The sequence below is a fragment of the Narcine bancroftii genome, chromosome 5 (genome assembly GCF_036971445.1).
Source record: "Narcine bancroftii isolate sNarBan1 chromosome 5, sNarBan1.hap1, whole genome shotgun sequence".
NCBI lineage: Eukaryota > Metazoa > Chordata > Chondrichthyes > Torpediniformes > Narcinidae > Narcine > Narcine bancroftii.
This window is the reverse complement of record NC_091473.1, coordinates 189,587,512-189,604,940: the sequence shown is the minus strand read 5'-3', so window position 1 is coordinate 189,604,940 and position 17,429 is coordinate 189,587,512. Positions and strand designations below refer to the sequence as shown.

The 17,429-nt window shown below is 49.8% G+C and overlaps 1 protein-coding gene across 1 annotated transcript in view; it reads left to right on the top strand.

The window, feature by feature from the left end:
* Positions 1–17,429, top strand: part of LOC138764419 (tetratricopeptide repeat protein 24) — a 77,824-nt gene that overhangs the window by 46,626 nt on the left and 13,769 nt on the right. The window contains exons 6-10 of the mRNA XM_069940315.1: positions 2,639–2,758; positions 4,131–4,225; positions 5,542–5,660; positions 8,216–8,372; positions 10,995–11,077. Of these exons, the coding sequence (XP_069796416.1) occupies positions 2,639–2,758; positions 4,131–4,225; positions 5,542–5,660; positions 8,216–8,372; positions 10,995–11,077 (574 nt within the window). The remainder of the gene's footprint in view (positions 1–2,638; positions 2,759–4,130; positions 4,226–5,541; positions 5,661–8,215; positions 8,373–10,994; positions 11,078–17,429) is intronic.

The window sequence follows — 17,429 nt, the reverse complement described above, 5'->3', positions numbered from 1 at the left end:
CCCCAACCAACCAATTTTCCCCTGCAGCCACTGCAACCGTGTCTGCCTGTCCCGCATCGGACTTGTCAGCCACAAACGAGCCTGCAGCTGACGTGGACTTTTACCCACTCCATAAATCTTCGTCCGCGAAGCCAAGCCAAAGAAGGAGAACATAAGACATTGCAGCACAGTGCAGGCCCTTTGGCCCACTATATTGTGCTGACCCATGCAAACCCATTTCACAACATTCAACATCCCTCACACCCATAACCCTCTATTTTACCTACGACCATATCTGAGAGTCATTTGAATGACCCTATTGTACCAGCCAACACCATTACCTCTGGCAATGCATTCCAGGCTCCCACAACTCTCTGTGTAAGAAAAGAAAATGCCTCCCCTAATCTTTCCTCCACTCACCTTAAACAGACGTCCTCTGGTATTGGGAGAAAGGTGCCGGCTGTCCTCCCTGTCCAAGCGCCTCATAAACTTGTATTCCTCTATGGAAAATGTGCTGAGGAATCTGATGTGCCTGCCCAACTCTGTGAAGTGAGAGGTGAGAGGCTTGCCTATGTTAGAGCACTGCACTGTGAAGCACTCCATCTGATAGCTGTGGGCTCGGCCCTCGCACCTGGAGGGTGGTTCTCAGGATCCTCGAGTTAGAAGAACACAGGAGGTGAATGATGATGGTGGGAGAGGTGGGGTGGGGAGAGGACCCGCAGCAATTTACACACAAGCGTACTGGGGGTGTAGATTAATGGGGTGTCAGTTGGGCGGCACGAACTCGTGGGCCAACATGGCCTGTTACTGTGCTATATATCTTAAAATAAGTGGGCGGTTGGGGGGGGTGGGTGGGGGCAGGATTGATTCTGACCGAAGGGTGTGTGTGTCTATGTGTATATGTTCTTATCTGTGCATGTGCATGTGTGTGTTAGCACGTGTCTGTATGTCAGTGTGTGTGTGTGTGTTTGTTTGTCTCTGAATGTTTATGTGTGTGACTGTGTATGCTTGTGTGTGTGTCCATGTATGTTTATTTCTGTCTGTGTGTATGTTTGTATCTGTGTGTGTGTGTGTGTGTGTGTGTGTGTGTGTGTGTGTGTGTGTGTGTGTGTGTGTGTGAGTGTATACATGTGAGTGTGAGAGAATGTGTGTGTATGTACTGTATTGTTAAGAGTCCAGAGGACCCCAAAACCCAGCAGCAATAGATATGCACCATGACAAAGGATTATTTAACAAAAGTTGCTTTTAATTATCTTTAAACATGAAAATAGAATCAAACTTTAACTTATCACTATTAACTTACTTAACCTAACAACCCCCTTCAAATTCTAAGTGCACGTGTGTGTAATGTGTGTGTAAGTTCAGCAAAGTTCTTTGGTTCACAGTCCAATCTCACTGGTTGCAGTTAATTCTTGTACTGTGCACAGAAATGAACATTAATAAAGTTCACCAGGCTTTGGTGCTTAACAGGTAAATGTTTACCGCTCTGAAAGGTTCTTGTTGGTTTTCAGAGAGAGAGTTTTTCTTGTTCCAGGACATCCACAACTGGTTCCTTTTTAATCAGCCACTCCAGTGTCTTGCTGATGAACCTTGCCCCCTTCAGAGTTCAGGATAACCTCTTTCTTTCAGTTCCTTTCTGTTTCTCCTATTCCAAGGGAAACACCAGACAGCCAGTCCTCTCCTTTGACCAGACCGTCTTCTAAAGCTTGCTAGCTTGTCCCCCGCCCCCTCCCCCCCTCTCTCTCTCTCTCTCACACTCCCTCCAACTCTTTTTTCTGCTCTCTGCCTGCAAAGATCACATGATCCTCCAGACAATAAATGCCCTTTTCCAGACAGAGCTGCTATTGCCTGTTGTTACATTTTTTGCCTTTTGCAATTAACAGTCCATCACGAGTCTCTCACAAAAGCTCCTGCAAAAATTCTGTGTTTTAAAGTGTTTGTGTGTGTGTCTTGCTCTAACAAACCTTTCCCGTTATCTCCCAAACACCTCGATATACTCTGTCACAGTATGAAGCCTGCATGTTCTCCTTCTGACCTTGTGGGTCCCCCAATCTCTCCCCACCCCCAGAGACTGTGGTTACCTTCCACATTCCTACGTCATGCGGGGTTGCGGGATCAGTCTGTTAATCGGCCATAGAGATCACACCACCACTACCACCACCACCCCCAGACACATGGGAAGGGGGCAGACTCTGGAGGGATGGATTTATTGGCAATGGGTTAGGGTAGGATGAATGTCCAAGAGTGCTTGCTGGTCAGCGTGGACTCTGGGTAGCTGAAGAACCTGTTCTTCTGTTGCGTCTCCACAATTCCATGACACTATAGCCACATTTGGACCTGTGAGCATTGTCAATATATTTGCTGATGTTGGGCAAGGACCTGGCCCCACCCCAACCCAGGCACACAGCAGAGGGGGCTGTGCAGGGAGATCAGAGCTGGGCAAGGGCGGGCCAGAGATGGCAGTGAAAACCAGAGGGTGAGGGAAGGAATTGTTGTGGAGTGAGTTTCCATGGGTTGACACAACATTGTGGGCTGAAGGGCCTGATTGGTGCTGGAATATTCCATGCCCTCTGCTCCCTGATCTGTTCAGGAAGAGGACGTTCACTGCTGATGAAGGGTACAATTAATGTTGTTTCTGCACGGTGGTATTCCCTACCAGGCACCCACGGGATCAGCGCAGGAGAGGATAGTCAACAAGCTGGCTGACGCTATCCAGTGTAAGCTCTCTTTGAACAGTGTTTTACCCCACGCCGGGGGCATTTGTCCCGCCATGCCTTTGGTGAGTGGCTGCACTGCTCCCACATATCTGCCGTTCCCCCGCCAGAAACATCCTTTCCCAACGTCTCTCTCCATTTCATCATGGACCAGACAGTCTCGAATCCCACACGAACAGCCTGAACCTTCCCAACCCAGACCAGCACTGACCCCGTCCCTGCCTGTCCCATCACCCCACTCCGTATCCCTGTCCCCATATCCCTGTCCCCGACATCCTGTCCCATGTCACCCTGTCCCCCTCACCCCGTCCCCCTCACCCCGTCCCCCTCACCCCGTCCCCCTCACCCCATCCCCCTCACCCCGTTGCCATCACCCACTCAATATCCCTGTCCCCGACATCCTGTCCCATGTCACCCCGTCTCCCTCACCCCGTCTCCCTCACCCCGTCTCCCTCACCCCGTCTCCCTCACCCCGTCTCCCTCACCCCGTCTCCCTCACCCCGTCTCCCTCACCCCGTCCCCTTCACCCCGTCCCCTTCATCCTGTTCCCCATCACCCCATCCACCTCACCCCGTCCCCATCACCCTGTTCCCATCACCCACCCTATATCCCTATCTCCTCACCCTATCCCCCATCCCCCTCATCCCATCCACTTCACCCTGTTCCCATCACCCCACCCCAAATCCCCTTTCCCAACACCCAGTCCCCATATACCCATCCCCCTCACCCCATCCGGTCCCCCTCACCCCATCCTGTCCCTCTCACCCCATCATGCCCCTCTTCACCCTGTCCTGTTTCTCCTACTGTCCTCCTCATACTGATCTCCTCACACCAACCCCCCCCCCCGACCCAATCCTGTCCCTCCTATCAACCCACCTCACTCTGTCCAAGAGTATGCTTATATTCATGCTGTGTCTGACCCCAGGAGTGTGTGATGGGATGGTGTAGAGGGAGCTTCACTTTGTGTCTGACCCTGGGAGTGTGCGATAGGATGGTGTGGAGGGAGCTTCACTCTCTGTCTGACCCCGTGAGTGTGTGATGGGATGGCGTGGAGGGAGCTTCACTTCGTGTCTGACCCTGGGAGTGTGTGGTGGGATGGTGCGGAGGGAGCTTCACTCTGTGTCTGACCCCGGGAGTGTATGATGGGACAGTGTGGAGGGAGCTTCACTCTGTGTCTGATCCTGGGAGTGTGCGATGGGATGGTGTGGAGGGAGCTTCACTCTGTGTCTGACCCCGGGAATGTGTGATGGGACGGTGCAGAGGGAATTTCACTGTCTGACCTCACGAGTGTATGATTGGATTATGTGGAGGGAGCTTCACTCGCTAACCCCAGGAGCATGTGATGCGACAGTGTGGAGGGGGAGGGTGATATTCTCACTGAACTGTGCCCCTCTCCTCAGTATTTGTGACCTGCCATTAACATCCCTCTTGCCACAGAAGTATCTACCAGCAAGTTACCCGCGAACAAGCCCAATAAGGGGCCCAGTCCCTGTGACCTACGGATACAGGACGGAGCATCAGCATCATCGCAAGCAAGTTGTGCGATAAGAAGGGGAGACTGGGTTGGGTCTGTCTGTATCAGAGCAACCCCACCCTTTCACAGGGCTTCACCTGCCCTCTCTGTCTAGGTCACTGGCCAACCTATGTGAAGCTGTGAACTGGTCCACACACATGGCATCTTCCCACCCTAGTTGTCCTCATGTGCCTCAGATGCACACCTTCATTTGTCGCCACACCTCCCTCACCCTCCCCAATATATCCTCACCTTCCACCACCAAAACCACCCGCCCCCCACCCCCGCGTCCTGCAACTCCATCCACGCCTGTGGCTCTGGCTATCCATATAGCATGGAGACTGGTAGTAGAATCCTGTGAGTAGATCACTCCCCATTCACTGTGATCCACCACTCCAGCTCCTGATCCCCAGACATCCTTTCAGTCTTGTAACATTAAGATGCATATTCCCATTGTCTCTGAAGATATTTAATGCCCATATTAATGCTTTAATAGAACATGGAATGTTACAGTTCAGTATAGGCCCTTCATCCATGTGCCTATCTAAGAGACCCTTCAATGCCCCTAATATTCCATCCTCCACCCCTGGCAAGGCATTCCAGGCACCCCAAACTTCCAGATGTATCCCCTAAATCTTCCTCCCTTCACTTTGTAAAGATGTCCTCTAGTATTTGCTACTCCAGCCCTGGGAAACTGGTGCTGGCATCCACCATATCTATACCGTGCAGAATCTTGTCGACCTCTATTAAGTCACCTCTCACCCTTCTTCTCTCCAAAGAGAAAAGTCCCAGCTCTGCTAACCTTGCCTCATAGGACTTGTTTTCCAATCCTGGTAAATCTCCTCTGCACCCTCTCCACGGCTTCCACATCCTTCCTAATAATGAAGGGAGGGAAGTTTAGGGGTACATTTTTAACACAGAGAGTTGTGGGGGCCTGGAATGCCTTGCCAGGGACAGTGGTGGAGGCTATAATAATAGCGGCATTTAAGAGACTCTTGGGTACACAGATGAAAGAAAAATACAAGGTTATGAGGTCAAAAATGTAATTTTTTTTGCTATATAGGTCAGCACAAAATAAAGGACCAAAGGGTCTGTACTGTGCTGTAGTGTTCTATGTTCTAGGCCACTCTTCATCTTATATTTCAAGTAGCCTCTCTCCTTTCATATCTCCAGAGAAAAGCCCGAGCTTTTGCAAATGGCCTCTCCCGTTTTTTTTCTGTTGTTTGGAATTCTTCAGCCATTGGGAACACCTTTCCTTTATCCGCCTACCTTGTTAGCATTGCATGTTACCATGAGAGTCGAATGCTCTCTCACTGGGTTCCTCCTTCCTTTCAGGATTGAGGAGGATCGAATGCCTCTCTATCTGGCGGGGTCCCTAGAGAGGGCAAGCCAGAGGAAGAATGGCCTCAGTGGACAGACACAGGCTGAGATGTGCCCTCCTGTGGAAGAACCAGGTGAGGTTCGGGCCAAGTGACATCACTTCCCTCGTGGTTGGGGATGAAACAACTCCTCTTTGAGCTTAATCAAGGAAACCTGCTTGTTCTGGAGTCAAGCGCAGTACACGATCAAGTCGGGGAAGCTCGGCAGATCAAGCAGCGTCCAGAGGAAGTGAAGGGCAACCAACGTTTCAGGTACACGCCAGAATATATAGAGGTGGGAGGAAGGAGGAGAGAGGAAGGGGCAGGAGGAGGAGGACGGACCAACATGTTAAGAGGAAACCGGTGGATACAGGTGAGAGGTTGCAGTTCCCTGAATGAAGAGGGAAGTGGGTGGTGAGCCGGAGGAAAGGAGGGTCAAAATGCAGGCAGGAGGGACCAATGTAGCTGGGACATTTGGATGGATCTGTGGATAGGATGGGTTTAGAGGGCTGTGGGCAGGTGGGATCAGTGTGGCTGGGACATTTTGGTCAGCATGTGAAGGTTAGGCCCAAAGGCCTGTTTCCATGCTGTGTGATTATATATTGTTACGAGCACAGAGGACCCCAAAACCCAGCAGCAATAGATATTCACCAAGACAAGTAGTTACTTCAACAAAAGTTACTTTTAATTATCTTTAAACATGAAAATAGAATCAAACTTTAACTTATCACTATTAACTTACTTAACCTAACAACCCTAATTCTAAGTGCACGTGTGTGTAAGTTCAGAAAAGTTCTTTGGTTCACAGTCCAATCTCACTTCTCCTTCCTCCAAGTTCACTGGTTGCAGGCAATTCTTATATTGTCCACAGAATTTAACATTTATAAAGTTCACCAGGCTTTGGTGTTTGAAAGGTAAATGGTTACCACTCAGGACGGTTCTTGTCAGTTTTCAGAGAGAGATGTGTTGTTCCAGGATATCCACAACTGATGTATTTCCATCATCCACTCCAGTGTCTTGCTGATGAAACTTTCCCCTTTAGGATTCTCCAGATGATAACCTCTTTCTATCAGGTCACCGCAGAGTGCCTTTTTGTTTCTCTTATTCCAAATGAAACATTAGACAGCCAGTCCTCTCCTCTTGCATGAACCACAAGGGCTTTGACCAGACCATCTTCCAAATGGGGCTTTCCACAAGCTTGCCAGCTTGTCCTGTTCCAGTCCCAGCTGCATCTGCTGGCTGTAACACTGTACAAGTGATCTCAATGTCTCTTTCTGTCTGTCTCTCTCTCTGAGAGAAAGCCTGTTTGACTCTCTCTTCCAGACAGAAACGGCTCCGACCAGCTCTTTCATCTGTTGCTTTTTGCAAACAACAATCTATTAGTGAACTCTCTTGGGCCCTCTTCAAAGATCTTGCAAAAGCTGTGAGGCCCCGATATGTCTAGCATTAGCAGAGCTCCAGTATTTCAAATAAGATCTGTTTTAAAGTGTTTGTACGTGACCTACACTAACAAACCTTTCCCAATTTATCTCCCAAAAACACATCTACATACTGTCACAATATCTATTATCTCTTTCCGGACTGTGGTGATTGTAGTCATTTGTAGTCACCCACCCCTCCACTTCTTCATCCAAGTCATTTCTAATGGTTATCTGTGTGACTGCACCAAGTAAGAATCTGAGTGCATCTGTACATTGTTCAAGATTCACAATTATTTTATTGTCTTGTAATAAAACAGAAAATGTTATATGACACAAAATTTCCTTTGGTCCACTGCAAGGCAAAGATTTGCTGTCAGCAGATATTGCCCAGCGCCTCTTAGAGCCACAGAAAGTGAAGCAGACAGAGTCACTGAGTGTCCGTGAATTCACCTCCAGTGCTCCCAAAGCCTCTGCAGCCACACAAATCGTAGTCCAATCCATTGGCGACCCGAGGCTCCATATCCAAACAGGAAGCCCTCAGCTCCTTCTCGCATCCCAATTCTGAAACCTGATTCAGCCAGTCTCGAGCCGGTCTCCAGCAGTTCGCAGCCTGACGTGAGTTCCTTAACTGGCAAGTCACCCCCAGCCCGCAGCCTGAGTGGGTCCCTCGCTTCCGATCACCAATGGCCTCTGTGTTTTGGAGCCACAGAGACCCTCACTGGTCCGCTGCTGTGGTCACTGTCCCATGGGTCATCTCCTCATATGGTGGGGGAGGGGTGTTCTCCCCATTTTCTAGTATCTGCTGCAACCCCTGCTGAAGACAGGTGCCACCACCTTGGGCCTGGACCCCACGATCGCAGGATTTTAAAATAAACCACCTTTAACAGGCCGTTTAAATCTTGTGCAGCACCAGCTGGACTGGGAGGTTGGACCCCGCAGTGGGGCGGGGGGTGGGTAGAAGACGTGACTCTGCTCCCCGCTCTCAGGCAGCACCGTCATTTTGTTTTTACACATTATCATTCTTGGTTGCTGCAGGGTTGAAATCCTGCCTCGTGGTCAGAGCCTGCAACTGCAATGAAGGAATTGGCCGGCTAACCAGGTCTTTGGACATTCACGGACAAACGTTTAAACCAAAAGACATTCCAAGTGACAAAGGCCTAATTTCCAGAAGCCTCTCACGTTACTGGAACAAGGACCCACTCATCTTTCTCCCCAATTGTCTCCTCCCAGAAACAGTGCGTGGAGAGAGAGGAGCGCCAAGCAGGGAGAGCGGCAGGAGCCAGCAGCAAGGGTGGACGGAGATGGAAAAGCTTCCCACGGTCAGAGAGGACGAGGGTCTTCACCAGGAGGAAGGGGGTCAGAACCTCACTCCTGCTCAGGCCAACAGGTGGCAGACAACTTCCAGCACTCCTGGCATGGGCATGGCTCAGAGTTGGGGTGGTGGTGCACCCAGGTTTGGAGTCTCCCAGCATGACAGCAGGCCCTTCACAGTGGGTCACACCAATCCCAGACGATTCTGTCGCCTTCCCGTCAACTCATCTACCCTTCACCTACTCACACTGGGGGCCAGTAGTGGATTAATTACCACCCGGGCTCTAGACTGAGCTTTACTAAGGCTCCCCTGTCCTTGCCCCATATACCCTGGGCTACCCCCGGCACCCCTCGCTCCCTGCCACAGGCCTGGCTATCCCCGCTGCCCCTTGCTTCCCACCACGGTCCAGGCCGCCCACCCCGCCGACCCTCAGTCCCCAGCGATGGCCTGTCCACCCGGATGCCGCTCGCTACTGGCCTCTCATTCAGCTGAACCAGCCACGAGTCACACACACACACACACACACACACACACACACACACACACACACACACACACACACACACACACACACACACACACACACACACACACACACACACAGAAACACACAACCCTGGAAATTGAGTCCCCAATGTGAGAGGGTTTGTGGGGCTCCCAGTGTGAGAGGGACTGTGGGAACACAAGTGTAAGCGGGATTGTGGGGACTGGGGTGGGTGTGAGGGGCATGTTGGGAACCTGGGCTCCAGTGTGAGAGGGATTGTGGGGACTGGGGTGGGTGTGAGGGGCATGTTGGGAAGCTGGGCCCCAGTGTGAGTGTGATTGTGGGGACCCCAGTGTGAGAGGGATTGTGGGGACTGGGGTGGGTGTGAGGGACATGTTGGGAACCTGGGCCCCAGTATGTGAGAGGGATTGTGGGGACCCCAGTGTGAGGGGGATTGTGGGGACTGGGGTGGGTGTGAGGGACATGTTGGGAACCTGGGCCCCAGTGTGAGTGGGATTGTGGGGACCCCAATGTGAGAGGGATTGTGGGGACTGGGGTGGGTGTGAGGGACATGTTGGGAACCTGGGCCCCAGTGTGAGTGGGATTGTGGGGACCCCAGTGTGAGAGGGATTGTGGGGACTGGGGTGGGTGTGAGGGACATGTTGGGAACCTGGGCCCCAGTGTGTGAGAGGGATTGTGGGGACTGGGGTGGGTGTGAGGGACATGTTGGGAACCTGGGCCACAGTGTGAGTGTGATTGTGGGGACCCCAATGTGAGAGGGATTGTGAGGACTGGGGTGGGTGTGAGGGACATGTCGGGAACCTGGGCCGCAGGGTGAGTGGGATTGTGGAGACCTCAGTGTGAGAGGGATTGTGGGGACGGCTTTGGGTGTGAGGGACATGTTGGGAACCTGGGCCCCAGTGTGAGTGGGATTGTGGAGACCCCAGTGTGAGAGGGATTGTGGGGACTGGGGTGGGTGTGAGGGACATGTTGGGAAACTGGGTCCAAGTGTCAGTGGGATTGTGGAGACCCCAGTGTGAGAGGGGTTGTGGGGACTGGGGTGGGTGTGAAGGACACGTTGGGAACCTGGGCCCCAGTGTGAGTGGGATTGTGGGGACCCCAGTGTGAGAGGGATTGTGGGGACTGGGGTGGGTGTGAGGGACATGTTGGGAACCTGGGCCTCAGTGTGTGAGAGGGATTGTGGGGACTGGGGTTGGTGTGAGGGACATGTTGGGAACCTGGGCCCCAGTGTGTGAGAGGGATTGTGGGGACTGGGTTGGGTGTGAGGGACATGTTGGGAACCTGGGCCACAGTGTGAGTGGGATTGTTGTGACCCCAGTGTGAGAGGGATTGTGGGGACTGGGGTGGGTGTGAGGGGCATGTTGGGAACCTGGGCCCCAGTGTGAGTGGGATTGTGGGGACCCCAGTGTGAGAGGGATTGTGGGGACTGGGGTGGGTGTGAGGGACATGTTGGGAACATGGGCACCAGTGTGAGTGGGATTGTGGGGACCCCAGTGTGAGAGGGATTGTGGGGACTGGGGTGCGTGTGAGGGACATGTTGGGAACCTGGGCCCCAGTGTGAGTGGGATTGTGGAGACCCCAGTGTGAGAGGGATTGTGGGAACTGGGGTGGGTGTGAGGGACATGTTGGGAACCTGGGCCCCAGTGTGAGAGGGATTGTGGGGACTGGGGTGGGTGTGAGGGACATGTTGGGAACCTGGGCCACAGTGTGAGAGGGATTGTGGGGTTTGGGGTGGGTGTGAGGGACATGTTGGGAACCTGGGCCCCAGTATGTGAGAGCGATTGTGGGGACTGGGGTGGGTGTGAGGGACATGTTGGGAACCTGGGTCCCAGTGTGAGTGGGCTTGTGGGGACTGGGGTGGGTGTGAGGGACATGTTGGGAACCTGGACGCCAGTGTGAGAGGGATTGTGGGGACTGGGGTGGGTGTGAGGGACATGTTGGGAACCTGGGCCCCAGTGTGAGAGGGATTGTGGGGACTGGGGTGGGTGTGAGGGACATGTTGGGAACCTGGGCCCCAGTGTGAGTGGGATTGTGGGGACTGGGGTGGGTGTGAGGGACATGTTGGGAACCTGGGCCCCAGCGTGTGAGAGGGATTGTTGGGACTGGGGTGGGTGTGAGGGGCATGTTGGGAACCTGGGCCCCAGTGTGTGAGAGGGATGGTGTAAAAAGCTTGTGTTATCTATTATCATCAGAAACCTCAACAACACGTATCTGCAACCAGACCCCATGTATCAGAACTGCCCACAGCTCGGCACACTGAGGGAGGCAGAGAACAGTAAGTAGAGAGAATGAACACGCATACACGCGCGCAATGCCCGAGGTGGGGATGAACCCAGAGCCGTGTTTCTATCCACTGAAAGTGGAGACTAAAGGTGATGCAACCTCTTCAGCAAAAAGTGGGAACATTCCACCGAGAGTTTGTCGAACACAATGGAGTTAGCATCAGTCCTGTTATTTACGATAAACATGAGGTTCAGGGAGCTGAACACAACCTGCTGGAGGAACTTGGCAGGTCAAGCAGGATGTGTAGGAGAGAGAAAACATTCAGGGCCAGAAGATCTCACTCAGGACTGGAGTGGGAAGCCAAGGTAAAGAGGACAGGGTTGGAGGGGCAGGGTAGTGGAAGCAGGCAGCAGTGAAACGTGACGGACAGTGGCAGGTGCCCGACAGAGGGGCAGGGAAGGGAAGGCGAGTCACAGGGGAGTGGGTGATCAGAGAAAAGGGCTCCAATACAGGGGTCATTCACTGCATCCGGTGCCCCCCGTTGTGGTCTCCTCTACATCAGAGAGACTGGACACCCACTCAGAGATTGCTTCGTTAAGCACCTCAGCTCTGTTCACTACAATAGCATGGATATCCCAGCGGCCACCTATTCCAATCCCCTGCCCCATTCCTGTGCTGACATTTAACCATATATAACTATATATCAATTACAGTATGGAAACAGGCCAAATCGGCCCTTCTCGTCTGAACTGATTTAAATGTTCCACTAGTTCCACCTTCGCGCTCCCTGCCCGTAACCCTCCAACCTCATCATATCCATGTTTGCACCCAACCTCCTCTTAAATGACAAAATTGACCCTGCTGCAACCACCTGGAAGGTCATTCCACTCAGCCACCACTCTCTGAGTGATGAGGGTTCCTCTTAGTTTTGGCCCCTAACCCTTAACTTATGACCCCTTGTTACAATCTCCCCTACCCTCAGGGGAAAGAGCCTATTCACATCTACTCTATTCCCCTCATAATTTTCAATACCTCTTTCAAATTCCCTCTCAACCTTCTACGCTCCAATGTATAAAAGCCCAGTCTACTCAATCTTTCCCTGTATTCTCGATACTGCAATCCAGGCAACATTTTAGTAAATCTTCTCTCTACCCTCTCTACCTTATTGATATCCTTCCTATAATTTGGGGAGCAGAAATGCACACAATATTTCCAAACTTGCCTCACCAATGCCTTGAACATCACCTCCCAGCTCCTGTATTCTATGCTATGATTTATAAAGGCCTGCATATCAAAAGCCTTCGTTACCACCCTATCTAAATGGGAATCCACTTTCAAAGAACGATGAACCGTTATTCCAAGATCTCTGTTCCTCTGATCCCTCAACGCCCTCCCCTTCACTGCATATGTCCTGTTTTGATTATTCTTCCCAAAATGAAGTACTTCACACTTATCTACATTAAACTCCATCTGCCACCTTTCAGCCCACTCTTCTAAGCCATCCAAATCCTTCTGCAGTCCCCGAAAACCATCTTCACTATCCACAACTCCCCCTATTTTTGGATCGTTTGCATATTTACTCACCCATTTTACCCCAAATCATTAATGTAAGTGACGAACAACAAGGGACCTGACACTGATCCCTGAGGCACACCGCTCATCACCGGCCTCCATCCTATTCCTGTCCATGGTCTCACGCGTTGCCAGACTGAGACTTCCCGCAAATTGGGCACCCTCCCATCGGTTGGCATTAACATCGAATTCTCTGGTTTCCATTAAAACACCTCACCCATCTTCTTCACCCTCTCTCTTTTTTCTAGATCTCTCTCTTCCCTTTTCCCTCAATCTCCTTTCAGAGCTAAAGTAAATTCTCATCTTTCCTCTTATCACATCCAATTAATACCTTTTGCCTCTTGGTCTGGACTCCTCCATTCTTCCACCTCCCTCTCTACGTCTATACTGAGGCACCTGCCTGCTGTTTGCTCTCACCTCAGAGCCGAAATGTCGAATACATCTCCCTCCTGCGGACACTAAGATTGGCTGAGTTCCTCCAGTATTTCTGTGTTTTTTTAAAATAAAATTGCAGTGGCTGCTGACCTCTGTGTTTCATTCCAGTGCTGGCCAACAGAGAGGGTGGGTTAAAGAGAGATGGGATGGGCAGGAGGGGGACGGGGAAGGATCCAGTAGGGAGAGGGGATGAAAAGGAGCAGGGGGCTGGGGGCAAACAAAAGGATGGCAGGAAGAGGAGAAGGGGCGTAGAAGGAGAGAACTCGTTAACTGAATTCTATTGTCCAAGACTGGCCCGGGGTGGGGTGGGGTGGGGGGGGAGGTGATGGTGGGGGAAACATGAGGTGTCAGTGTATGTGGCACTGACCTCCACTGTTATGAAGAGCTGGTGATGAAACACCTCCCAGAGACACTGCATTCATTTAAATGTGCCTATAGAAGAAACTGTTCCACAGGCGATACTACAGCTTTGTTGCTTCACTCCGTCCTGGCCCACCTGGACATCGACGCCTCACACACCAGGCTGCTGTTCACTGACTTCAGCTCGTTCGGCTGGTGGAGACGATGTCCTCAATGGGACTCAACTCCCCTCTCCGTAACCGGATCCTGGACTTCCTAATGGTAGCAGAATTTCGAGCACCTCACGCTGAGCACTGGCGCACCTCAGGGCTACGCGCCCAACCCACTCCTGTTCACGTGACTGACCCACAACTGTGTCACCAGATCCAGCTCCAAATGAGTCAGATGGCACAATAGTCGTCGGCCTCGTCACCAACCACGACGAGTCGCACTAAGGAGGAGAGGTGGGAAATCTCGTGAAATGGTGCAAGAATAATAACTTGAATCTTAACACAGACAAGACAAAGGAGATGATCACGGTCTTCAGGTGGACCAGGAATGACCACCCTCCACAACTCTAGTAGAGAGAGTGGAGAGCACCAAGTTCCTTGGATTTCAGGGGTGGCCAACCTTTTAATTTAGACATACAACACAGGAACAGACCATTTCGGCCTACGAGTCCATGCTACCAGTGGGGAAAAATGGCCTGTTCCTATGCTGTATGACTAAATTAAAAATTAAAAGGTTGGCCACCCCTGACTTAACTAATGACTTATTGTTGACACTCAACATCTCCTCATTTGTCAGGAAGGAGAAACAGTGACTGAACTTGCTGTGAAGACTGAAGCAGGCAAAGCTACTGGCCACCACTATATCAACCTTTTACAGGAGCTCTCTCGAGTGCATCCTGGCCAGCTGCATCACAGTGTGGGTATGGTTGCTGCAGAGAAATGTATCGAAGGAAAATCCTCAGGACTGTAAGAAGAGGGAGGAGTCACGTGATGGAGTAGTGGCCGGTCAGGGAATTCCAGCCCTCTCTGGAAAAGTTGAAAAAAAACGCACAAAACACAAAGGAACCAGAATAAAATTTAAAACAAAGTAAAAGTAAAGGTGAGAAGAAAATGGCAGCGAAGAGAGAAAAGTCGAAAGCAATGGGAAGAAGAGAAGATGAAGGAGCGTCGGAAGAAGAAGGTGAAGGCCTTACCTGTCCGAGGAGGCCCGCCGCGGAGAGAGAAGCCCGCTCCCTAAGGTCAGTGGAAGTCCCGAGCTCGGGACTACAAAAATGGCTCGTGGAGCTGAGTAAAAGTGCGCAACCACGCATGCGCATGAAAAAAAACACACTGACGGGAGGGGGGAACAGCTGCGGAGTCGATCTCCACAGCTGAGAGGGGCAGCTGCAACACAGTAGCAGGAAGAGAACATTGAAAACAATGAGAACAAGAAAGAAGAGAGCAAAAAGAAAACAAGGAAACAACAGGTGGCCAACCCAGAGGAAGAAGAAGAAGAAGAACATAGAGAAATGGAAGAAGAAGGGAAAGGCAGGACAATGGATATATCTTTTTTTAAAGAATATATGGAATCAGTGAAAGAATAGCAATTACAAGAATTTAATGAGATAAAAAGAAGAATTAAGAGTGCAGAAGAAAAAATGAATAAAATAGAGATGGTCCTATCAGAGATAGGAAAAAGAGTGGATAATGTGGAAGAACGAGAAATAATCGTAGAAATGGAAGTAGAGGACTTAAAAGAGAAATTAGAAGAATCTAATAAAAAAGTTAAAGAGGCACATGAGCTGTTAGCTCAGAAGATAGATATAATGGAAAACTATAATAGAAGAAATAATATAAAGATAGTGGGCCTTAAGGAAGATGAAGAAGGCAAAAATATGAGAGAATTTATAAAGGATTGGATCCCCAGGGTCCTAGGAAGACCAGAATTACAGGAAGAAATGGAAATAGAGAGGGTACATAGAACTTTAGCCCCGAAACCACAACCGCAGCAAAAACCAAGATCCATTTTAGTAAAATTATTAAGATATACAACAAGAGAAAATATATTGGAGAAAGCAATGAAGAAAATAAGAGAAGACAAAAAGCCACTAGAATACAAAGGTCAAAAAAATTTTTTCTATCCAGACATAAGTTTTGAACTCCTGAAGAAGAGGAAGGAGTTCAATACAGCAAAAACGATCCTATGGAAAAAAGGATATAAATTTATGTTAAAGTACCCAGCGGTACTTCAAATAATTATTCCAGGGCAACAAAACAGACTATTCTCAGATCCAGAGGAAGCACAAAGATTTGCAGAACAACTACAAAACAAGCAGAGAGATGAAGACATGTAATGAGAGTAAAAATGACCACAAACTATATGTATGTGTGTATATGGGTATATATATATATATATGACATATATATATATATATATATATGACTACCAGCCCCCCCACATCTCCATCGGGCACACAAAACTCAAAACGGTCAACCAGTTTACCTATCTCGGCTGCACCATTTCATCAGATGCAAGGATCGACAATGAGATAGACAACAGACTCGCCAAGGCAAATAGCGCCTTTGGAAGACTACACAAAAGAGTCTGGAAAAACAACCAACTGAAAAACCTCACAAAGATAAGCGTATACAGAGCCGTTGTCATACCCACACTCCTGTTCGGCTCCGAATCATGGGTCCTCTACCGGCACCACCTACGGCTCCTAGAACGCTTCCACCAGCGTTGTCTCCGCTCCATCCTCAACATCCATTGGAGCGCTTACACCCCTAACGTCGAAGTACTCGAGATGGCAGAGGTCGACAGCATCGAGTCCACGCTTATGAAGATCCAGCTGCGCTGGATGGGTCACGTCTCCAGAATGGAGGACCATCGCCTTCCCAAGATCGTATTATATGGCGAGCTCTCCACTGGCCACCGTGACAGAGGTGCACCAAAGAGAAGGTACAAGGACTGCCTAAAGAAATCTCTTGGTGCCTGCCACATTGACCACCGCCAGTGGGCTGATAACGCCTCAAACCGTGCATCTTGGCGCCTCACAGTTTGGCGGGCAGCAACCTCCTTTGAAGAAGACCGCAGAGCCCACCTCACTGACAAAAGGCAAAGGAGGAAAAACCCAACACCCAACCCCAACCAACCAATTTTCCCTTGCAACCGCTGCAATCGTGTCTGCCTGTCCCGCATCGGACTTGTCAGCCACAAACGAGCCTGCAGCTGACGTGGACTTTTTACCCCCTCCATAAATCTTCGTCCGCGAAGCCAAGCCAAAGAAAGAAGATATATATGTATATAGATGGGTATGTTTATATGTGTATACATGAGTGTATCCGTATTTAGAGGAAAATATATAGAGTATAGATAAGAAATAATAAGGGAATGAAAGGGAATAGAGGAAATAAGGAGGGAATTAAAAGAGTGACCTTTGTTATATATGAAAATTGAAATCTTTTCCGGGGGGGGCTGGGTGGGGAGGAGTTACGGTCACTGCAAAATCAGTTGACGCTTGCGAGTGAATTCGCAAATTCAAATGGAGAAGGGAGATGTGGTTGCCCGACAAGGGATAAAGGGCAACTCAGGAGGGGGAGGGGAGAATGGGGTTAAAGAAGTTTTAAATAGGAGAATAAGGAAAATGTTTGATGTTTTAGAAATGTTGTCTTATAAAGTGTTCAAAACAAGAAAGCAGAAATGCATAAGAAGGAAAGGTGATGATGAGGAAACGGAAAGGGAAGATAAACAAAGTATGAAATGGCTATGTTGAACTATATGACTTTAAATATTAACGGAATACATAACCAAATCAAAAGGAAGAAACTGCTAAATTTACTGAAAAAAGAAAAAATTGATATAGCATTTGTGCAAGAAACACATTTAACTGAATTGGAGCACAAGAAATGAAAGAGAGATTGGGTAGGACATGTAACAGCAGCATTGTACAATTCAAAAGCAAGAGGAGTAGCTATATTAATCAGTAAAAATTTACCAATTAAAATAGAAGAGGAAATAATAGATCCAGCAGGGAGATATGTAATGATAAAATGTCAGATATATTC